The sequence below is a fragment of the Bufo gargarizans genome, chromosome 6, assembly GCF_014858855.1.
Source record: "Bufo gargarizans isolate SCDJY-AF-19 chromosome 6, ASM1485885v1, whole genome shotgun sequence".
Taxonomy (NCBI): Eukaryota; Metazoa; Chordata; class Amphibia; order Anura; family Bufonidae; genus Bufo; species Bufo gargarizans.
The window spans coordinates 32,099,170-32,123,736 of NC_058085.1; the positions used below are offsets into that span (position 1 = coordinate 32,099,170).

At 40.9% G+C, this 24,567-nt stretch overlaps 1 protein-coding gene across 1 annotated transcript; it reads right to left on the reverse strand.

Moving 5' to 3' along the window:
- Positions 1–8,988: 8,988 nt before the first annotated feature.
- Positions 8,989–16,609, reverse strand: LOC122941687 (gastrula zinc finger protein XlCGF17.1-like). The gene is made up of 2 exons (XM_044299111.1): positions 16,163–16,609; positions 8,989–10,268 (listed from the first exon to the last, which is right to left on the reverse strand). Exons 1-2 carry the CDS (start codon positions 16,290–16,292, stop codon positions 9,529–9,531), a joined length of 870 nt encoding a protein of 289 aa, XP_044155046.1. The 5' UTR covers positions 16,293–16,609; the 3' UTR covers positions 8,989–9,528.
- Between the last annotated feature and the right edge of the window lie 7,958 nt (positions 16,610–24,567).

Genomic DNA, 24,567 nt, shown 5'->3' on the forward strand with positions numbered 1-24,567 from the left:
AAACAACTTTTTTTTCATGTCCGTGGATCCTCCAAAAATCAAGGAAGACCCACGGACGAAAAAACGGTCACGGATCACGGACCCACGGACCCCGTTTTTGCGGGCCGTGAAAAAAAACTGTCGTGTGCATGAGGCCTAAGAGTCATTTTTTTTGTGTGTTTTTTATCCGATTATCTTATGTAGGGGCTAATTTTTTGCGGGATGAGAGGACGATTTTATTGGCACTATTTTTGGGGGCTATATGACTTTTTGATCGCTTGCTATTTATTTATTTTTTTGGACTATGTTAATCTAGGGAGTTAGGTCAATGGGGTATTTTTATAAAGGAGATTATTACCGACATGGCGATACTTAATTTGTATACTTTTTTAAAAATTATTTTAGTTTTTACAATTTTTTTGGGTGTATCAAATTTGAGAACCACTTTTTTTATCCGATAGTCAGTGGCTAAATTGGGATATAAATTTAGTACTCCATGGAAGTGTGGTACTCCCTGAAGCAACCGTCAATGCAGAGGCCTGGATGATCGGGGCACGTGTCGAACTGAGTAGTGGTGTCCTTCCGTATCCCCCTCCTGTGACACACTGCACTTTTTTGGGGTTCGTCCCTTCTTTCCAGTATGGGGGACCACACATGAAAAGTATTGGCCAGGGACGATCCGGGCGCCTCCAGTTCCCGAGGTACTCCGGCCTGCTCTTTCCCGGTCTGAAAAGATCAGGGCCTTGAGGACTGCCTCATAGAACTGAAGGAATGTCCCTGTGTTTCCAGCGCTCCGGTACAGCACAAAAGAGTTGTACAAGGTAACCTGCACCATGTAGACCGCTACTTTTTTGTAGCATGCTCGGGTTTTGCGCATGGCGTTATATGGCTTGAGGACTAGTTTAAAGAGATCAACTCCTCCCATATACCGATTGTAGTTGACGATACAATCGGGCTTTGGGACCGTTGCCGTGGTACCTCACACAGGGACAAAGGTGATGCCGTTACCATGAATTGTGGACAGTACAAGGACATCCCTCTTGTCCTTATATCTGACCAGCAACAGGTTTTCACTGGTGAGGGCATGGGTCTCACCCCTGGGGATAGGTACCTGGAGGGGGTGGGCAGGGGGGCCACGTTGATTTTTCCGCATGGTCCCACAAGCGGACGTGGATCTTGCGGCGAGGGACTGGAACAAGGGGATACTAGTATAAAAGTTATCCACGTACAGGTGGTAACCTTTATCTAGCAGTGGGTACATAAGGTCCCACACAAGTTTCCCGCTAACACCCAGAGTGGGGGGAAATTCTGGGGGTTGAATATGGGAATCTCGCCCCTCGTACACACAAAACTTGTAAGTGTACCCTGAGGTACTGTCACAAAGTTTGTACAGCTTCACGCCATACCTCGCCTGCTTTGAGGGAACATACTGGTGGAAAATGAGTCTCCCCTTGAACGCAATGAGAGACTCATCAACCGCGACCTTCCTTCCAGGTACATAGGCCTGTACAAATTTGGCCCCAAAGTGATCGATGACCGGCCGTATCTTTTACAGACGGTCATAGGCAGGATCACTTTGGGGGGGGGGACATTATCTGAATAATTCAGGCCTTTCTGGATGGCCTCAAACCGAGTACGTGCCATGGTCGTACTGTAAAGTGGGGTCTGGTAGAGGATGTCCCCACTCCAGTAATGCCTGACACTTGGTTTCTTGACTAGGCCCATGTGCAGCACGAGGCCCCAAAATGTCCTCATCTCGGCTGCACTGACCGGGGTCCAGCCACCGGGCCTAGCCAAATATGAGCCCGGGTGTTGATCAATGAACTGTTGGGCATACAGGTTTGTCTGCTCCACCATTAGATTTACCAGTTAGTAATTGAAAAAAAGACTAAAAAAGTCATATTCAGTAAAGCCCACTGTGGAAATCTGGATTCCTGATTGGCCTACAAACTCAGGAATCACGGGCTCAAATCGCTCTGGGGTACACCAGACAAGTTCACCGGCAGGGGGCTCCGGTGGATTTAACTGGTGGGCTGGAAAACTAGTACGAGCCCCAGAGAAGCTAGTACTAGGGTGGGCCACAGGGTCCCTAGCATGGCAAACCCGTTGCTCCGCCTGGCAGCGTCTCCGCCACCTTGGGGGCTCATCATCATCGCTAGATGATGAGGAAGATGTGGATGACAAAAGGAAAGTGGGGTCATCCTCATCGTCACTAGGACTCTCGGACTCAGAGGCAAGCTGGGCGTCTGCCTCCTCGGCAGAGAACATCCGGCGGGCAATAGGGGAGTGTGTGCCTGCGTGTGTGTGTGCGTGCATGTAAATCTTTATTCAGTGTGCGTATATGTGGGGGCACGGGTGTTCACGTACTTATCCCTAAAACTTACAGAAAAAAAAAAAGACTAACAAAAAAAAAGGGTAAAAATGATTTACGGGTCATTCCTTTCGGATAGGGTGGGCGACTGAGGCAGCACGATTGGGTTTGGGTGAAGAGGTGATCAAGAAGATAGGGAGGTAGGAATCTTATTAATGCTGTATTTTTGTCCCCTTTTTTTCCTTTATGTTTCAGGTGGTGCGGCTGCTTTAGTATGGATTCTGGGGCACTCGTTCGTTTTTTTGGGGCTCTTCGGCCAGACGTAAGGCCGAATGGGCGACAGTTGGGGTTCGGGAGGCATGCGGCGATAATAATATGGATCGGGCGTAAAGGTATGTTGTGGGGGAATGTGATGGGGGAGGTACACCGTCATGCTCGTCTAGATCATTCCCCTGACATCCTGGTGCTGCATGTCGGGGGAAATGATCTGGGAGTTCGGTCTTGTAGGGAGTTGATTAAGGACATAAAATTTGACCTTTTGCGGTTGTGGTCATTGTTCCTGGGTTTAATAACTGTGTGGTCAGATATCGTATATCGGAAGTCGTGGCGGGACGCGGTCAGTGGAGTGTTTGAATAAGGCACGGATTAAAGTGAATAGGACGGTTGGTAAGTTTTTGGTCAGGAACGGGACTGTGGTGGTTCGGCATACTGATTTGGAGGCAGGTACCGGGTGTTTTTGGAGAGCTGATGGTATTCATTTAAACGCAGTTGGGATTGATTTGCAGTCCTTGGGCCTACATGGAGGTATTGAGAGAGCGCTAGGTGTTTGGAGGAACGCGCAGGCTTGAGGTGTTAGAGTCAAGCTGCGCGTTGTTAGCAGTGGAAAGTCATAGAAGCTGGTGGTATTGGATGGTATGGAAAATGGGAGGGCCTCCATGGTGGGGGCTGGACTCTCATAGGTGAGGCATTTGAATGGTTCGGAGAGGCGTCCATCAGTTGGTGTCTCTGAGCTGGAGTTTTGCGGCTGGAGGCAACATGGAATGCCATGTTGGGGTTTTATATATATGATTAAGAATTTGGGGCTTCTATGACCTCCCTCGTCAGGGTGTATATTACTGTCATTTATATATACATGTTATGCATTTATTTATTTTATTAATGAAACGGCTGCTGTGGCCAATTTAATCCAACATTGGCTGTGAGTGTTCTTTTGGGTAAGGGCTGGGTTCAGGTTATCTTTCTTAGTGGTGGTGAGAGGCCCTGGGGAATAACCAATAACCCAATCAAGTGTTTTCTCCTGTCCTTATATTATAAACAGTGATAATCAGGATGTTCTAGTGGTGATAGAGAATCAGTTCTCACCTCTACTATGTTCTCTCCTGTCCTTATTCCTTAACCACTTCACATCCATCTTATAGGTGGATGTTTATCTCTGAATGGACGTTCTGGAATGTTCATTCAGAGTTGGCAGCTGCACGCTAATCATGCAGCTGCTGAGCGGGAGGTCCGCTGTCAGTGACAGCAGGGCAACCCAGAGAAAAGGCAGTATACACAGCCCTCAACGCTATGCGCTTCATGACCTGTCCTGGTGGTTATGTGACCGCCAGGGCCGGGAGAGTGCAGGAGCTGTCAGGTCTTCCATAGACCTTGATCAGCCCTGCACTGAGGGGGTATATTTCCCCTATAACTGGGGCTACTATCTCTGCCCCAGTTACATGAGAAATCAATAGTGAAAAAAGCAAAAGTGAAGTTAAATGTCCCCCAGAGGTCTTGTATGACCTTATGGAGGACGCAAAGTGTAAAATAAATAGCTAAAAAAAATGAAAAAAATAAAGTGTTTAAAAAAAAAAATATGTTTCACAAGTAATAAAAAAGATGTTAAAAAAATAAATAAAATTGACATATTAGGTATTGCCATGCCACTGGCTCTAAAAAATATATCACATGATCCACCCCGGCCAATAAAGACCATAAAAAAATAGCTTTGTCAAAAAAGCCTTTTTTGTCACCTTACATCACAAAAAGTGCAATTCCAAGTGATCAAAAATGTGTATGTCCCACAAAATGGTACCAATCAAACCATCCTGCAAAAAATAAGACCCTTAACTTAGACAATCTGTCAAAAATTTCAAAAGCTATGGCTCTCAGACTATGGAGACACTAAAACATCATTTGTTTGGTTTAAAAAATGCTATTATTGTGTAAAACTTAAATAAATAGGAAGTATAGATATTAAGTATTTCCATGTCCGTAACGATCTGCTCTATAAAAATTCACATGACCTAACCCCTCAGGTGAACGCTGTGAAAATAAATTAATAAAAACTGTACTAAAACAACCAATTTTTTGGTCACCTTGCCCCATAAAGTGTAATAATCAATGATCCAAAAATCATATGTACCCAAAAATGATACCAATAAAAACGTCAACTCTTCTTGCAAAAAACAAGCCGCTGCATCATCTTGATCGGCAGAAAAATAAAAAAAAATGGCGTTCAGAAAATGGAGACACAAAAACATTTTTTTTTCAAAAATGCTTTATTATGTAAAACTAATACAAACAAAGTAGACATATTTGATATAATTTCATCCATAACAACCTGCTTTATAAAAATAGCACATGATCTACCCTGTCAGAAGAATGTTGTAAAAAATAAAAAATAAAAACAGTGCCAAAATAGCAATTACCTTGCCTCACAAAAACGTAATATAGTGCAGTTAAAAATCATATGTACCCCAAAATAGTACAAATAAAACTGGCACCTTATCTACTAGTTTTTAAAATGGGGTCACTTTTTGGGAGTTTCTACTGTATGGTGCATCAGGGGGGCTTCAAATGGGACATGATATCTAAAAACCAGTTCAGCAAAATCTACTTTCTAAAAACCATATGGCGCTCCTTTTCTTCTGAGCCCTGCCTGGTGCTGTTACATAAGTTTACGATCACATGTGGGGTGTTTCTGTAAACCACAGAATCAGAGTAATAAATATAGATTTTTGTTTGGCTGTTAACCCTCAATATGTTAACCACTTAAGGACCACAGGTTTATACCCCCCTAGTGACCAGGCCCTTTTTTACAAATCGGCACTTCACAATTTTAATGGTTTATTACTCGGTCATGCAACTTGGCACCCAAATGAATTTTACCTCCTTTTCGTCTCACAAATACAGCTTTCTTTTGGTGGTATTTGATTGCTGCTGACATTTTTTGTTTTTCTGATATTATTCAAAATAGACCGCAATTTTCTCAAAAAAAGTGTATTTTTAAGTGTTTCTGGTAAAATTGTTGAAATATAATTACATTTCTATACAAGTTTGTGTCAGAATTTATTGTACTACATGTCTTTGATAAAAAAAATCCAATAAGTGTATATTTATTGGTTTGCGCAAAAGTTATAGCGTTTACAAACTATGGTACAAAAATGTGAATTTCCGCATTTTGAAGCAGCTCTGACTTTCTGAGCACCTGTCATGTTTCTTGAGAAGCTAGAATGCCAGTATAGTATAAATACCCCCCAAATGACCCCATTTTAGAAAGAAGACACCCTAAAGTATTCGCGGAGGGGCATGGTGAGTTCATGTATAATAACAAAAAAAAATCACAAGTTGGCGGAAAATGACATTTTCTGAGGAAAAAAAAAAAAAAGTTTCCATTTCTGATAACTAACTGGAGCCAAATGGCTACTGGTAGGTGCTATAAGCGCAGACTCAGTTTTATACTGACCTTAAAACCAGCTCCAGGGCAGACTAACTGGTCAGGTGTGCATGACTGCATGGAGATCGCCACGCCTCCAATATATACTACAAAGAAAAAAATGTGGGGGCTTCAGTCAGCACAACCCTGTATGCAAGTGCACATTGCTATGGCGAAATAAACATACAAACGCAAAAATACAAATGCAATCGCACTCTGCAACCAGCACTCTGCCCTGCCCTGGACTTTGTGTGGATGTCATGGCCCATAACAGGTAGGAACTAGTGTTAGGTACCACTCATGAAGGCGACCTTGACGTGGTGAGTGGCTTATTACGCTTTGGCCAAAATGTACACTAATGCCTTATTCAACATCCAGCATAAAGGCAGGGCAGAGTGCTGGGTTGCAGAGTGCGATTGCATTTGTGTTTTTGCGTTTGTATCTGTATTTCGCCATAGCAATGTGCACCTGCATACTGGGCTGTGAGGGCTGAACCCCCCACATAATTTTTTTTATACCCCATTCCTGATTAATGTTGCTTCACAACTTTTTGGAGAACTCCTTGGTCTTCATGTTGCTTGCTTTGTAGTGTTGCAGATTTAGGGGCCTTTCAGAACAGGATCATTCATACTCACATCCTATGATATTTTGATGGCACACAGGGGGTCCTTATTCAACTAATTATGTAATTTTCAAAGTTAGGCTACTTTCACACTGGCGTTTATGGGTCCGCTTGTGAGATCCGTTTCAGGGCTCTCAAAAGCGGCCCAAAACGGATCAGTTTAGCCTCAAAGCATTCTGAATGGATAAGGATCTGTTCAGAATGCATCAGTTTACCTCCGTTCAGCCTGCTTGCAGCATTTTGATGTCCGTCTGACGATGTAGAGCCAAACGGATCCGTCCTGACTTACAATGTAAGTCAACAGAGACGGATCCATTTTCACTGACACAATATGGTGCAATTGAAAACAGATCCGCCTCCCATTGACTTTCAATGTAAGTCAAAACTGATCCATTTGCATTATCATGAACAAAAAAAAATATAATATTTATATATATATATTTTTTTTGTTCATGAAATGCAAACGGATCTGTTCTGAACAGATACAAGTGTTTGCATTATCGGTGCGAATCCGTCTGTGCAGATACCAGACGGATCCGCACCTAACGCAGGTGTGAAAGTAGCCTTAATTGGTTTGACCAGATCTTATTTTAGAGTTTCTTAGCAAAGGCAGTGAATATATATATTGTACACTCACAACTACAGTCATGTGAAAAAATTAGGACACCCTTTGAAAGCATGTGGTTTTTTGTAACATTTTTAATAAAAGGTTATTTCATCTCCGTTTCAACAATACAGAGAGATTAAAGTAATCCAACTAAACAAAGAAAACTGAAGAAAAGTCTTTTCAAGATCTTCTGTAAATGTCATTCTACAAAAATGCCTATTCTAACTGAGGAAAAAGATAGGACACCCTTGCCCCTAATAGCGAGTGTTACCTCCTTTGGCTGAAATAACTGCAGTGAGACAGTTCTTGTAGCCATCTACCAGTCTTAGACATCGGTCTGAGGAAATTTTACCCCACTCCTCAATGCAGAACTTTTTCAGCTGTGAGATGTTTGAGGGGTTTCTTGCACGTACAGCCCTTTTCAAGTCACCCCACAGCATCTCAATGGGATTCAAATCTGGACTTTGACTTGGCCATTCCAGGACTCTCCATTTCTTCTTTTTCAGCCAATCTTTGGTTGATTTACTAGTATGTTTTGGGTCATTGTCATGTTGCATGGTCCAGTTCCGCTTCAGCTTTAATTTTCTAACTGATGGTCTCACATGTTCTTCAAGCACCTTCTGATACACAGTAGAATTCATCGTGGATTCTATGATGGTGAGCTGACCAGGTCCTGCTGCAGCAAAGCAGCCCCAAACCATGACACTTCCACCTCCATGCTTCACAGTTGGTATGAGGTTCTTTTCTTGGAATGCTGTGTTTGGTTTACGCCAAACATGTCCTCTGCTGTTGTGTCCAAATAATTCAATTTTGGACTCATCTGTCCAAAGAACATTATTCCAGAAGTCCTGGTCTTTGTCAACTTTATCTCTGGCAAATGTCAGTCTGGCCTCGATGTTTCTCTTGGAAAGCAAAGGTTTCCTCCTTGCACACCTCCCATGCAAGTTAAACTTGTACAGTCTCTTTCTGATTGTAGAGGCATGTACTTCTACATCAACAGTAGCCAGAGCCTGCTGTAGTTCTCGAGATGACACTTTAGGGTTTTTGGAGACCTCTTTTAGCATCTTGCGGTCTGCTCTTGGGGTGAACTTGCTGGGGCGACCAGTCCTGGGCATGTTGGCAGTTGTTTTGAAAGCCCTCCACTTGTAGACTATCTTCCGGACAGTGGAATGGCTGATTTCAAAATCTTTTGAGATCTTTTTAAATCCCTTCCCAGACTCATAGGCTGCTACAATCTTTTTTCTGAAGTCCTCTGACAGCTCTTTTGCTCTCACCATGGTGCTCACTCTCACTTCAACAGTCAGGAGCACACCAAACTAAATGTCTGAGGTTTAAATAGGGCAAGCCTCATTCAACATGCATAGTAACGATCTACTAATTATGTGCACCTGGTGTGATATACCTGTGTGAGATCTGAGCCAATTTAAGAGGGAATACATGTGAGGGTGTCCTATCTTTTTCCTCAGTTAGAATAGGCATTTTTGTAGAATGACATTTACAGAAGATCTTGAAAAGACTTTTCTTCAGTTTTCTTTGTTTAGTTGGATTACTTTAATCTCTCTGTATTGTTGAAACGGAGATGAAATAACCTTTTATTAAAAATGTTACAAAAAACCACATGCTTTCAAAGGGTGTCCTAATTTTTTCACATGACTGTAATCAGTAATTTATTTTTTAACAACTTTTTTTTTTCATTCCACCGTAAAACAATCTGGACTATTCTTGTAAGTTTTATACTGCCGCACATGCTGCAGGTTTAGCGTAATACAGCACCCACAAAATCAATGACACCTGCCAAATATCATATACCACTGTGCGTATTTTGTACACACGGAATTTGACCTGTGGTGTGGCTTCAAAAATTCATAGCAAGTCAATTATTTGTGTGGATCCACAATTGCTGTATTGTGGTTTCACCATGGACTATAACTGAGTTGTTAAAATACACAAACATTTCACACCAAAATCTACAATACATAGTGTTTAGTTATGTGTGTTTTTTGTGCTTTTCATGTTGTTTTCTGCACCATCTTAAAAGCAAAGTGATAAGTTTCTATATGCTTTTGAATAAGACATTTATTTGTAATTACATAGATTTCTCAATCATCATTTAGTGCTTAAAATGAAATTCCCTTGCTCGGACTGCAACTTGAAAGCTTTGGCCTTTTCCCTGTATGAGTTTTCTCATGGTAACCATGATGTGTTTTCCGATAAAAACATTTCCCACATTCTGAGCATTAATATGGTCTCTCCCCTGTGTGAATTCTCAGATGTATCACAAGTTCTTGCTTCTGGGTAAAATATTTCCTGCATTCTTAACATGAAAATGGTTTCTCCCTTGTGTGAGTTCTCTGATGTCTAACAAGATGTGATTTATAATTAAAACATTTCCCACATTCTGAGCATAAAAATGGTTTCTCCCCTGTGTGAATTCTCTGATGTCTAACAAAATTTGATTTACTGTGAAAACATTTCCCACATTCTAAACATGAAAACATCTTCTCCCCTGTGTGAATTCTCTGATGTCTAATAAGATCTGATTTATAGCTATAACATTTCTCACAGTGTGAGCATGAAAATGTCTTCTCCCCTGTGTGAATTCTCTGATGTCTAACAAGATCTGATTTATAGCTATAACATTTCTCACAGTGTGAGCACAAAAATGTTTTCTCCCCTGTGTGAATTCTCTGATGTCTAATAAGATTTGATTTACAGCTATAACATTTCTCACAGTGTGAGCATGAAAATGGCTTCTGCCCTTCGTGACTTCTCAGATGTTTAACAAGGTCTGATTTCTGGATAAAACTTTTTTCACATTCTGAACATGAAAATTGCTGCTCCCGTCTTTGATGTTCACCCCTTTTGTGTTCTTTGTTTTGCTTAACAGTCTGTGATAAATCAGAAGATCGGGTCCATTGAAAAGAATCAGATGATGAATCTTTGCTGTGAAAGTCTGAGGATACATCTGGGTTAATGACGTGCTGTTCATATACATCTTGAGTCATAGTATGTTGTGACGATATCCCATGTCCCTCTGAGCTCCTGGTGCAGTCATCTGCCAAGAATAAAAATTTTATTATTTTTGAATAATATAACCTTAAATAATATTAATATGTTATAACATTTCTATCTCAACATTTAAATATAAATTGCAAGCAATGTAGCAAAATTAAATTCTTCACTGACTAGGATAGTGGTTTGCAAAACAGATCCTAATCTAATCTAATCTCAGAGCAAGAACCTTTAGATAAGAATGTGAGGTTACTAGGCTGTAGTTTTCCACTTTTGTGTTGAAGTCAGCATCTTCAAAGATTCACTTTTCAGTGTGTCTACCATATTCTTTTCTAGTTAAATGCTCAGTTGAGAATCATAAAATGACCTGTAAGTTAGTGCTATTAACGGGTGTCCATCTCATGTACTCCCACCACTTATAGGAACTTCAGCAAATACCAAAGGAGAGTACCACTATGGCCATGAAATTGTGGCTTTGGAGCAAATATAAGGCTGGATTAGCAAAAAATTTTTATATATTTAATTTTAACCGCTTAGCACCTTAGTGAGGGTACTCAACTGTATAATGATAGCCAGGTTCCTGCTCTAATTGGCAGGATTGTCATAACATGGCAACCAGTGGTCTAATGAAAACAAAAATTTCTGGAGTTGCTGATTTTTTTCTTCTATTCTTTTCAAAAACAGTTAAAAAAAGACTACTTTTCCCAGAATAAAAGCAACCTCTCATATGACCATATCAACAGAAAAATAAAAATAAGCTGTGGCTCTTAAAATGCAATGATAAAAAAGGGGGCATTGTTACTTGGTCACTAACACACTAAGATTGGCTGCTCCCCAATAGGGTTAAAAAGGCTGTCAGACTTGACCTTCGGAGGAAACCCATGGAAACATAGGAAGAACATAAAAGCTTCAGGCATGGCCAAAGCATCTCTAGGTGAATGTGCACAGACCCTTATACAAGAAACTCACAGAGGTCCCGTTGAAAGTTTTTTTTTTCTAGTTATTTCTCAGCCCAATATATAATAAAGGCTACGTTTTAAGGCAGGTGGTACCCTGTGATTATACAATTTATACATACCATCCGTGTTTATTCTCCCTCTGACGGGGCATTGTCTTAGCTGTGATTACTACATTTCTCAGCCCAGCGATGTTTTATTAAAAACCTATACAGCTGAAAAAAATTGAAAGAACCCAGAGCTTAAAGTGGGTTTCCAGGAGTAAAATACTGATGTCTTATCCTCAGGAAAGGTAATAATATCTGAATGGTAGTTCTCCGACTCCCGCCAACCCCTCCAATCAGCTGTTTGAAGACTGCGGTGCTCAAGTAAGTGACCATTAAATACCCTACTGTATTTTTGGTTTGATCACTCCCTGACTAGATGAGGACCAATCTGTCAATGCGACATATGGGGTGCAATATTTATTTGATTTATTCAGTGGTACTTTAGTCTCCATGCAGTGGTCACCACTTTGTTTTAATAATTATTAATAGAGATGAGTGAATCGAATCAGATGAAGTGGAATTCAATCCGAATTTCATGAAAAATTTAATTTGCGAAGAATGCGGATTTCCTCACGCTTCGTGGTAACAAATTGCAATTTTTCCTATAATGGCGGCTACACGTGTGAGGACATGGGGCAATGAACTCTGGGAAGGCGGGCTGACCCATAATGCCAAGGATGCAGCTAATCAGCAGCCAGCCAGCCCTGTGATGTCACAGCCCTATAAATGCGGCAGCTATCTTAGAATCAGACATTTTCCTGCATTCTGAGTGCAGTGACAGACGTGAGATGACAGATGCAGTGACAGCAACAGGAAAAACCTCATTGTGAAATAAAACCCTGAAAAAACGATTTATAAGTGCACGGAAAGGATAGGGAGGAATCATTTCACAGCATTTTACTGCGGGGAGAGATGTCAGAAGTCGCTAGAGACATTGCTAGAAAAACCTCATTGTGAAGAAAAAAAAAGATTTACAAGTGCAGGGAAACATTTTTTGGGGAACCAAATAGCCATTATACAACTCTGGCATTCCAGTAATTTGTTCTTGCTATTGGGGTGCAAGTGGTATGTTGAAAAGCCTTTAATGGCTTATATCTGTGGAAAAAGAAAAATATATATGCTTTTAACTTCTGCAGTTATTTGTGTTGAAAGAGTTTAGTGGCCTATTTCAGTACAAAAAGGAAAAAAATATACCCACTTCACTGTTGCATCTATTTGTGGTGAAATAGTTTAGTGGCCTATTTCAGTACAAAAAGGAAAAATATATACGCATTTCACTTCTGCAGTTATATGTAGTGAAAGCGTTCAGTGTCCTATTTCAGTACAAAAATGAAAAAAAATATACTCACTTCACTGTTGCATTCATTTGTGGTGAAAGAGTCTAGTGGCCTATTTCAGTATAAAAAGGGAAAATATATACGCATTTCACTTCTGCAGTTATATGTGGTGAAAGCGTTCAGTGTCCTATTTCAGTACAAAAAGGAAAAAATGTACAAACTTCACTGTTGCATTTATTTGTGGTAAAAATAGTTTAGTGGCCTATTTCAGTACAAAATGAAAAATATACATGCATTTCACTTCTACAGTTTTTATTATTTCAGTACAAAAACAAAATATATTCAACGTTCACTTTTGCAGTTATATGTGGTAAAACCTTTAGTGGAGTAGTTCGGTCAAAAAACGAAATATATTCAGCGCTGCAGTAATATTTGTGGTAAAACCTTTAGTGGCATATTTCGGTAGAAAACTATACATTTATTCTGTGTTCAGCGCTGCAGTTATACTTGTGGCCAGTGTGCCAATGTTGGCACCACGGCCCTGCGTCAACATATGCAGCGTCACCATAAAGTGGCCTGGGAGAACCGTGGCACCGATGTGGTGGTCCACCCTGCCGCAGCAACCGCTGCATCACCCAGTGGCATGCCACACCCGATTTCGGGTGGTCGAGGCTCCCATCCCTGCATCGTCTGCTGGTCCTGATGCTCCTGCTCATCCTACTCCTCGTCAGTCATTCCTTTGGCAATCGATCACTGAAGCGATTGCCAAGAGACAACAGTATGCGTGTACGCATCCAACAGCGCAGAAGCTGAATGTGGTTCTATCCAAGTTGCTGGTGCTGCAGTCCCTCCCTTTCCAAGTGGTGGACTCTGCACCTTTCAGAGAACTGATGGATTTTGGCGAGCCGAGGTGGAGAGCCCCAAGCCCTTAGTGATGTATTTCGGCAGCAAAAAAAATGTACTCAGCATTCAGCGCTGCAGTTATATGTGGTAAAATCTTTATTGACGTATTTCTGTCCAAAAACTAAATTTAGTGGTCAGCGCTGAGGTTATATGTGGTAAAATCTTTATTGAAGTATTTCGGTCGAAAAACTAAATTTATTCAGCGGACAGCACTGTGGTTATATGTGGTAAAATCTTTTTTGAACTATTTCAGTCGAAAAAAAAATCCCTTGGTTAGCGCTGCGGTTATATGTGGTATAATCTTTATTGAAGTATTTCGGTCGAAAAACGAAATTAATTTAGTGGTCAGCGCTGTGGTTATATGTTGTAAAATCTTTAGTGACGTATCTTGATGAACTTCGCGACTCTTCCGGGCTCAAAGCTATCTTGACGCTTTGTCTTCTCATTGTCTGTAGCTAACAGAGGCCTGTTCATGCCAGGTAGGTTTGCCCAGAAGTATCTGGGTCGATGAGCAGCCGATACCGCACTTGCATCAATCTTGACAGGATTCGTCTCCAGGTGGAGAGAAATTGTTTTTTGTAATGCTTTCTCCATCATAACCACATCGTATTTAGAATATAGTGCTATATATCTGTAATGATGAATATTCTTTTTTTTTTTTTTTTTTACACAGTACACATCAGGTTATTATCCCCCCCTTTTTCTAGCTTGTGGGCCGATGAGAAGGCTTTGTCACAGCTTAGCAACATCCCTAGCAACCAATAGAAAAGTTGCCTGTCCCTTACTATACTATACTAGTTGCATGTATTGCGAAAAAAATATGCACATCATTAATTGCCGAAAATTCGCAAGCACAAATATATTGGAGCACTCTATCTACATATAAGGCTATTCTAATGTTCTGCCGTGCCAACCATTTTCTCCAGTCTCAGGAAACTTATACCAGCTTGAAAAATGTAGCATAAGTCACCCACGCCGGTATTTTGCGCGCATTATGTGAATAATACATTGACGATTTTCACAATCAAGAATGTAATCTCGAATTCACAAATTTTTGACGAATATTCTACAAAATATTTGTGAAATATCGCTAATTCGAATATTGCCCCTGCCTCCTCATGCTGTTACCACCTTCACAATCTCTCATCGTAAAGCTACTCTGTGGCCCCCTCATGCTGCTGCCACCTCCACAATCTCTTGTCATCGTGCCACTCTGGCCTCCTCGTTCTGTGCCCTCCTTATGTTGCTGCCACCTCTGCATTATGTCACCTTGCCACTCTGTGGCCTCCTGATGCTGCCACCACCTCCACACTATGTCACCTTGACACTCTGTGGTCTCCTAATGCTGCCACCACCTCCACACTTGGTCATTGTACCGCACTGTGGCCTCCTCCTGATGCTGCTGCCGCCGCCACCTCCAGGGTCTGTCATTGTGCCACTCTGTGGTCTCCTACTGATGCTGCCGCCACCTCCAGACTCTGTCATTGTGCCACTAGGTGGCCTCCTCATACTGCTGCCACCTCCACACTCGGTCATTGTGCCACTCGTGGCTTTCTCATACTGCTGCCAACTCCACACTCTGTCATTGTGCCACTCGGTGGCTTCCTCATACTGCTGCTTCCTTTCCACTCGGTTGCCTTCTCCTGATGCTGCTGTGGCCGCCACCTCCAGTCTCTGTCATTGTGCGACTATTTGGCCTCCTGATGCTGCCACAACCTCAAGACCCTGTCATTCGGCCACTCTCCTCAAGCTGTTCCCAACCTCCCCACTTCATGACTGGACCACTATTTTGCCTTTCGGCCTGGCTGACATCATCATTTATTTGACCTTTCTTCTGATCTGTCAGAAGGAAGGAAAAATGAGACGCACAACGGATCCTGTCTGTGTAGCGGCTGTAAGGCCTGTATGGTCCCCTCAGAATTGGCTTATGATTTGGCAGCCAAAAGCAGGAGTGGGTACAAAACACAGAAAGCATGCAATATTCCATTCATGTGTCATCATATGTTTTAGATTCAGTCCTTTTTTTTTGGCATTAGCAATACTGATGGAATATTAAACAAATGAGGACCGAGTGAAGGCGTATACTCCACAGACAGGATCCGTTTTGTGTGGGTTATTGTTCTGACAGATCAGAGGAAGGGCAAATTAATCAGTAACGTCAAAAACGTACTGCTGACTCCCTCTCCACTCTGTTGTGGGGCTCTACTTGTATACGCGTTTAATAGAACAGGTTCTGTTTACATCTGCGACGTTGTAAAAGGAGTGCGCTTCTTCTTGGCGCTAACATCGACCTGTAACGTTGAGTTCATACTTTAGTTATTTAATCAGCTTTGGCCCCGTGACTGCCCTAATAAGTGAAGTGTGCAGTGATTCTAAAAGCAACGCCTGTCATCTGCATGTCCTATGGACTCACAGAATTATTTCACTACCAAAGCAGATTCCCTATGCGAATTACTACAAGGCACAGTGTTCTACACCACTATAAAGGCTCTTAGCAGCCAAGAAATAGCAGTTTTCAACATAATTTGCCATGAATATATTCTGATCAAACCAAATTTATCCCGAAAAATTCGGCGAACCGGCTGATCGTATTTTTAAAAAATTCGCTCATCTATAGTTATAGTCAATAAAAGTTATATTTTATTTCACAGTTTATTCCACTTCTTCTATATAGGAGAAAACCTCTTTAAAAGTATCTAGTGAAGGAGTAGAATCTGTGGGTCTTCTCTGCTTTATTTAGTGGTTACTACTCACCTGGGCGGTTATCTGTAGGAATGTCCTTTATACTCTGCTCATCACACCTCACATATGTCTCTGTAGGATTAATATTGTTCAGATCTTCACCCAGATTCACAAGCTGTGAAACATATATTATAGAAGTCATCAGACGGTTGGAGAAGTCGTATGGAAGATCAGTAATTAGAATGACAACCAAAAATGACTGGACAGCAGAAGATATCTGACCCAAATATCTGCAGGTCTCCTGTATAAATCCAACCTGTTAGTTCCTTATTCCTACCAGCAGTCTACATAACTAGAAAATTGTCAGAAGATCCAGACCACATGTAATGTCTATGGTTGGCTGTAATCCTGCCATCTCCACCTTTTTCATTATACAAGGTTAAAATATACAATACTGGTGGATAAAATAAGATTTTCACAGCCTCCTACAGATCATAGGGGGCATTTCATGAGACCTTATCTACCTGATCATCCTGTGGGATATTGTTATGTTCTTCTGAACCATCCTGTGGAAGAAGAGGACTCGGACATCTCTCTGGTGTTCTTCTCTCTTCCTTAACTGTAGGAAACGCATCCAGTGACTGAATTAATTCCTTACATACAGATAATGAGAGGACATATGTATTTAGTCATGTCTATTACCTTGTGATGTGAGGGGCCGGTGATCCTTCATCATGACGTCCTTGTACAAATCTTTGTGTTCTTCTAAATACTCCCACTCCTCCATGGAGAAATAGATGGTGACATCCTGACACCTTATAGGAACCTGACAACACAATGATATAGTCATCACCCAGATCCCTTCATAGCGTTCCTGTATAATGTCCCAGCATTCCCAGAAATGTCACCTCTCCAGTCAGCAGTTCAATCATCTTGTTGGTGAGCTCTAGGATCTTCTCTCTATTGATTTCCTCATGTATCAGGGGGTGAGGCGGAAGCCCCACGATTGGGCTCAGGGTTCTTCCCCATCCTTCAGACACAGGGACCTGACAGCGCTCACTAGAGGTCTTCTTCACTACTGTGTAGTCCTGGTTATGGAGAGACACAGTAATAAATATCACTCCATACATCTCCAGAGTCTATCACCTCTCCAATCATGTCCATCTGTTAGTAACATAGATAAGATGATGTAATGTGACATCATCAGAACCTCTCACCTCACCAGTAAGCCGGAAAAGGATCTCTAGGGTGAGATTTATTATACTCTCCTCCATCTTGTCCCTGTCCATTGATGGGTCAATCAGGAGAAGGATCTTATAGAGAAGATCTCCACTGAGCGGATCCTTTATCGTAGGAGACACAGAGACAGCTCCACTGCATACACTCTGTAACTACATCCCGATGCAACACTTCAGGTCATCCAGCACCGATCACAACCAGCACAACAAAGTCCTGAATACACTGAATAGCACCCAGTCCTGTGATTCCAGACTCCTCCCATACACAGTCACATGTTCATGACATCATCACAGGTCCTTTACCTCCTACAACAGCACAGCCTGACTTCTCTCACACATGGTCACATGGTAATGACATCATGAAAGGTCCTTTAGCCCACTAGTTTCCCCCCTCCCACATACGTGTAGTTTCCAGCGGTGAAGGTGGACGTATGAGAACAGTCACTGCCATTGTCTGTCAGGATAATGGTACTTTCACACAAGCGTTTTTGCTGGATCCGGCAGGGTTCAGCAAAAACGCTTCCGTTACTGATAATACAACCATCTGCATTAGTTATGAACGGATCCGGTTGTATTATCTTTAACATATATTGCTCTCCGGTCTGGTAACACCACTAAATGGAACGGAATGTATTTTGGAGCATTCTGTTCTGTTCAGTTTTGTCCTCATTGACAATGGGGACAAAACTGAAGCGTTTTTTTCCGGAATTGAGCCCCTATAATGGAACTCAATACCGGAAAACTTAAATGCTAGTGTGAAAGAAGCCTTATTTTTCACGGTATGATGGTATTATTCTGTGTGCTGTGGAGGATTTATTACTACACATTATGGTTACAATTATTCTATGCAGTAATGTAGATAATATATATAACATATTAGACTTATATCCACTGTCGTAGGATTTATCTGATACAATATGGCGGCTTTTATTTATGTTTTGTATTGTGGCTTTTATATACTGTATGCTGGTAATTATTTATATATTCTATACTGTATAGTGGCTTTTATATACTGCAACTAAAAAGCAGTTTGAATATTTTCTTCTAATTTCAATGTATTTTGGTGTGCTGAAAACAATAAAAATATTGAAAAACACCTAGACGTCACGATTTGCCACAAAATGCCAAATTGTCTTCAAATTTATAAACAATTTTTAATTTTTAGTATGTTTTTATATTATATTTTTTAACCAAATTTAATGTCCAAATTACTATTAATTAATCCACAAAAGTGCATTTAAGATATCAAATGTAAAAATAAAATAAAGGGTTCGTCTGAGTTATTAAAAAAATATATATATATATAGTACTGTAAATTTGATGGTCAGCAATATATACATAAGCTAAGCAAGTTTTTGGGAAAAAAATATATTTCCTCATTTCCCTAGTTCTCTTCTTGGCCCTTTGTTGTTATTTGCAGGTAAACAATCTCTGCCCCTCATCCCCCCCCCCCCCCCCCCCGCCCTGCAAAGGGGGCGAATACAAGTACTGTTCTAAGTGACATGTCTGACTGCTGGGATACTCAGCAGCATGAGGTATGTGTAAGCCTCAGCCCTGAGTCTGTGCTTCTAATGGTAGAAGGGGTTAATCTTTCCTTAAGAATTTGACTTTAAAGATGATACAAGACCAAAATTGTTTTCTCAGGAGGAGATGAATGATTTGGTAAGAGACTTGAATCTTCCTCAAGATGCCGCTGAGTTACTCGGATCAAGGCTGAAAAGCAGGAATTTATTGTTGCTAGGAGTGTCATATTCATGGTTCAGACATCGTGAAAAGGAGTTAATTTCTTACTTCGCCCAGGAAGACAAGTTGGTTTATTGCATCGATGTCGAAGGTATGATGGGTCAATTTAAAATCCGATATGATTCACAGCAATGGCATCTTTTTATAGATTCTTCAAAAAGAAGTCTCAAAGCAGTTTTACTCCACAACGGTGGATTTTACGCTTCCATACCTGTAGGTCATTCCATACACTTGAAGGAAACCTACCATAACTTGGAATTGGTTCTTTGTAAATTTAAATATAAAGACCATGGTTGGCAAGTGTGTGGGGACCTGAAGGTCTATACCAAATACCCTTGTTTTCTGTGTCAATGGGACAGTCGAGACCGACAAACTCACTGGACCAAGAAGAGTTGGTAGCCGAAGGTGCTAACAGTCGGCGAAAAAAAGACACTTGATACTCTGAGAAACTTTGGTACCTTCCTATAAAGTTCTTCTACCACCTCTCCGCATAAAATTGGGATTGATGAAGCAATTCGTAAAATCACTTCCAAGAGATGGAGAATGCTTCAAATACTTGGTCATCAAGTTTCCAGGCCTGTCAGAGGCAAAATTGAAGGAAGGTGTGTTCGTCGGACCAGACATTAGTAGGCTTATAGTTGATCAAGCGTTTGTCAATACCATGATGGATCCTCAAAAAGAAGGGTGGATTGCATTTAAAGAAGTCGTACAGAAACCTTTAGGCAATAACAAACATCCTCACAAAAAGATCGTTGAATGAATGCTGAAAGTATTTCAAGCTTTAGGTTGCCTGATGAGTTTGAAAGTGCATTTCCACCAGTCCTACCTTGACTACTTTCCTGAAAATGTGGGAGCTGTGAGTGAGTGAGGAACAAGGTGAACGATTCCACCAAGACATTAAAGAGATGGAAAGGAGATACCCGGGAAAATGGAGCATTACAATGATGGCAGACTACTGTTGGATGCTTCAGAGAGAAAAAAAAACATCCCAGTGTCCCCCACTTATCCAAAGCATTTTGCCGAATGGCTTTGTCAGGGGAAGTGAGGTGCAGGGGAATGGTTGCAATATACAAACCGGATTCCCAAAAAGTTGGGACACTAAACAAATTGTGAATAAAAATGGAACTATTATCAAATGTTTAGAAAAGGCTCAACCAACAAACTACTGGAGCACAGCCTTTCAGTTACCAACTGAAAAGAAGGAATAAATCAGTAATAATATAGGTTGGCTCACAGTATTTTTGCATAAATGTTTTATTAATACACTAAATCAAATGTTAAAAATGTACTGGTTTTGTGCCATCATATCAGCATATATACATAAATGTGTACAAATAGGTTATTATGTGCGGAGCTCACGCACAAACCTAGATGATTGGAGTACTCCTAAAAATGAGTCCCACGTGTCCAGCCAGATAGTCGATCGCTGGTTGATGACGCAGACGCCTGAAGCCGTCAAGCCCACAGAAGCTGGTTAGGCTTAGCTGGTAATTGCCTAAACCTGTCAAGTCAGCAGCAGTGGATGCAACAGGTGATCCAAGTAATATGAGTTATATAGCTATCCAATCGGTAAAACCAGATTGGAGAGGAGGAGATTTTGTGGCTAAAATGTCAAGACAAGAGTCCAAGAAAATATTCGAATTTGGATCCTTGATGCCTCAGGGTCTCAACTCGAAGATTGAAATTTTTGGGTTCCTGTAGGAGAGATGGGTGGGTATACACGGGGAGTCAATGCTTGGCTGGTTTTCAGCGCATTGACTCCGCCTGCATCCCTTCCCCTCTCTCCCCAATTCCACATTTCAGATATCTCAACATGTGACATGATGCAATTTTAATTGTATTTTATAGGTGCATATCTTATGTTTTTTATTTTTTATATTTTATATATATATATTTTTTTTTTTTAAATATATTTGTTGTTGTATATAATTTTTGTGTTGTGATATACTGGTATTGACCATTCATGTAATATACGGTGAAAGCGGTGACTGTGTAATAGCTTAGCTCACAGTCCGGTCCAGACTTTCTATTAAATCCGTTTAATACTATAACACCTTAAATACCAGAATTGAGTCAATTCAGTATATGCTATAATTTATTTTGCACAGTTTTGGTATGGCTTTGACCATGCATATATATATATATAATGCGACAGCAAGATATATGTTGCAACAAATCTGTGAATAACCATTGTGTATATTGTGGAGGTATTGATTGAGGCTGAGCAATCAGGCCAGTCCACAATCCAACCCATATTTTATATTGAACCCAAGAGGGTATTTAAAGTCATGTCTTGTGCCTACATTCAGCATTCTGTGATTACCTACTGAGGAAGGAACTTGTTTCCGAAACGCGTCTAGTGTGTAGTGTGTATAGAGACCAAGGCTACTGGTGCGGTTTTTATAAAAAAAAAAGCGAGAAGAGGACTTTCTTCGATTTCCGATTTTTCTACTTTTGCAAAGATTCCAAGACGTCCCAGACCGCTGGAAAGGTTCTACATTTACCATCTATCCCTAAAGTGGATCAAAAACCTGGGACATTACATTTATCATGACCGCAAGCATAAGGTAAAATCCTGTTGCATCCACTGCTGCTGACTTGACAGGTTTAGGCAATTACCAGCTAAGCCTAACCAGCTTCTGTGGGCTTGACGGCTTCAGGCGTCTGCGTCATCAACCAGTGATCGACTATCTGGCTGGACACGTGGGACGCTGAGGGAGTGAGACGCTGAGCGAGCGGGTCTGAAGTCTTACCCCACAAACAAACAGTAAGTGGAATATCGCCAAACAAGCGCGGTTAAGATTTATTACAGGACATTTAAATAGAGAACCTTCCTGTGGCAACTGTAGCAAAGACATTTTGCAACCTTTGTTTCAACTATCTGGCAAAGTGATATTCATGCCCTGGACATTCAAGCGGTTTAATTCAAGCAATTATCTCTCGCAGCCTCACTGTAGCTATTTGGTCTCATTTTTAGGAGTACTCCAATCATCTAGGTTTGTGCGTGAGCTCCGCACATAATAACCTATTTGTACACATTTATGTATATATGCTGATATGATGGCACAAAACCAGTACATTTTTAACATTTGATTTAGTGTATTAATAAAACATTTATGCAAAAATACTGTGAGCCAACCTATATTATTTCTGATTTATTCCCAAATTGTGAATATAAACTGAATGCAATGATGTGGAGATGGCAAATGTCAATATTTTATTTGTAATAGAACGTAGATGACAGATCAAACGTTTAATCCGAGTAAATGTATCATTTTAAAGGAAAAATACGTTCATTCAAATTTTCACGGTGTCAACAAATCCCCAAAAAGTTGGGACAAGTAGCAATAAGAGGCTGGAAAAAGTAAATTTGAGCATAACGAAGAGCTGGAAGACCAATTAACACTAATTAGGTCAATTGGCAACATGATTGGGTATAAAAAGAGCTTCTCAGAGTGGCAGTGTCTCTCAGAAGCCAAGATGGGTAGAGGATCACCAATTCCCACAATGTTGCGCAGAAAGATAGTGGAGCAATATCAGAAAGGTGTTACCCAGCGAAAAATTGCAAAGACTTTGCATCTATCATCATCAACTGTGCATAACATAATCCGAAGATTCAGAGAATCTGGAACAATCTCTGTGCGTAAGGGTCAAGGCCGTAAAACCATACTGGATACCCGTGATCTCCGGGCCCTTAAACGACACTGCACCACAAACAGGAATGCTACTGTAAAGGAAATCACAGAATGGGCTGAGGAATACTTTCAGAAACCATTGTCAGTGACCACAATCCACCGTGCCATCCACCGTTGCCAGCTGAAACGCTACAGTGCAAAGAAGAAGCCATTTCTAAGCAAGATCCAAAAGCTCAGGCGTTTTCACTGGGCCAGGGATCATTTAAAATGGAGTGTGGCAAAATGGAAGACTGTTCTGTGGTCAGACGAGTCACGATTCGAAGTTCTTTTTGGAAATCTGGGACGCCATGTCATCCGGACCAAAGAGGACAAGGACAACCCAAGTTGTTATCAACGCTCAGTTCAGAAGCCTGCATCTCTGATGGTATGGGGTTGCATGAGTGCGTGTGGCATGGGCAGCTTGCATGTCTGGAAAGGCACCATCAATGCAGAAAAATATATTCAGGTTCTAGAACAACATATGCTCCCATCCAGACGTCATCTCTTTCAGGGAAGACCCTGCATTTTTCAACAAGATAATGCCAGACCACATTCTGCATCAATCACAACATCATGGCTGCGTAGGAGAAGAATCCGGGTACTGAAATGGCCAGTCTGCAGTCCAGATCTTTCACCTATAGAGAACATTTGGCGCATCATAAAGAGGAAGGTGCAACAAAGAAGGCCCAAGACGATTGAACATTTAGAGGCCTGTATTAGACAAGAATGGGAGAGCATTCCTATTTCTAAACTTGAGAAACTAGTCTCCTCGGTCACCAGACGTCTGTTGAGTGTTGTAAGAAGAAGGGGAGATGCCACACAGTGGTGAAAATGGCCTTGTCCCAACTTTTTGGGGATTTGTTGACACCATGAAATTCTGATTCAACATATTTTTCCCTTAAAATGGTACATTTTCTCAGTTCAAACTTTTGTTCCGTGATTTATGTTCTATTATGAATAAAATATTAGAAGTTGGCACCTCCACATCATTGCATTCAGTTTTTATTCACGATTTGTATAGTGTCCCAACTTTTTGGGAATCCGGTTTGTATATAGCTGAATACATTACAAGCGAACTGAAAACATGAAAATGTGTCTTGCCTCCCATCACATGATTGTAAAGAAAATGCGGTGAATAGTATAACTCAAGACCCGCCCCTAAAGGCGTGACGAAGGAATTAGAAGGTGCCACCACGCGCATGCGCCAACGATGTTTCAGTCACATAACAAGGTCACGTTGAGTGATGCAAATGCCAGAAAATCAAATGGCCACCACTAGCCTCATGCGCATGCGCCAGAACTGTGATCACCTGACTGGATCAACATGAAAAAGTATGCAGTGTAATTGCTACAAATGAAATATAGAATAAAAAAATAAATAAAATAAAAATACAACCAAAAATTGATTATTAACTTGATGATGCAAGTGATATGGTGTGGAAAAAGTATAATGATACAAAACATATGTAGCAAGATATACAAAGTAATAGTTATATGAAAAACTGTGCAAGAAAATCTATAAATAATAATAACAGTCTGGGTGATTAATATAAAAAAATTGTATGAATGGTAGTGATAAACCATACAGTTACACCAGAGATGATAATATAGTATCAAGTAAGTGTCCGAGGTACCCATCTTTGGACTAAAAAGTGACCAAAAGAGTCCATAACAATGTATAAATGTGCAAACCATAGTTTCCCATAGATGTAGTCCACAGATGTTATAAATGTATTAATGGCGTCCATATCTCCAAAGATTAGTTCATAAATCCACAATCAATCAGTATTTTGTGGAAGCAGGTATATCAAACCCCTTAATC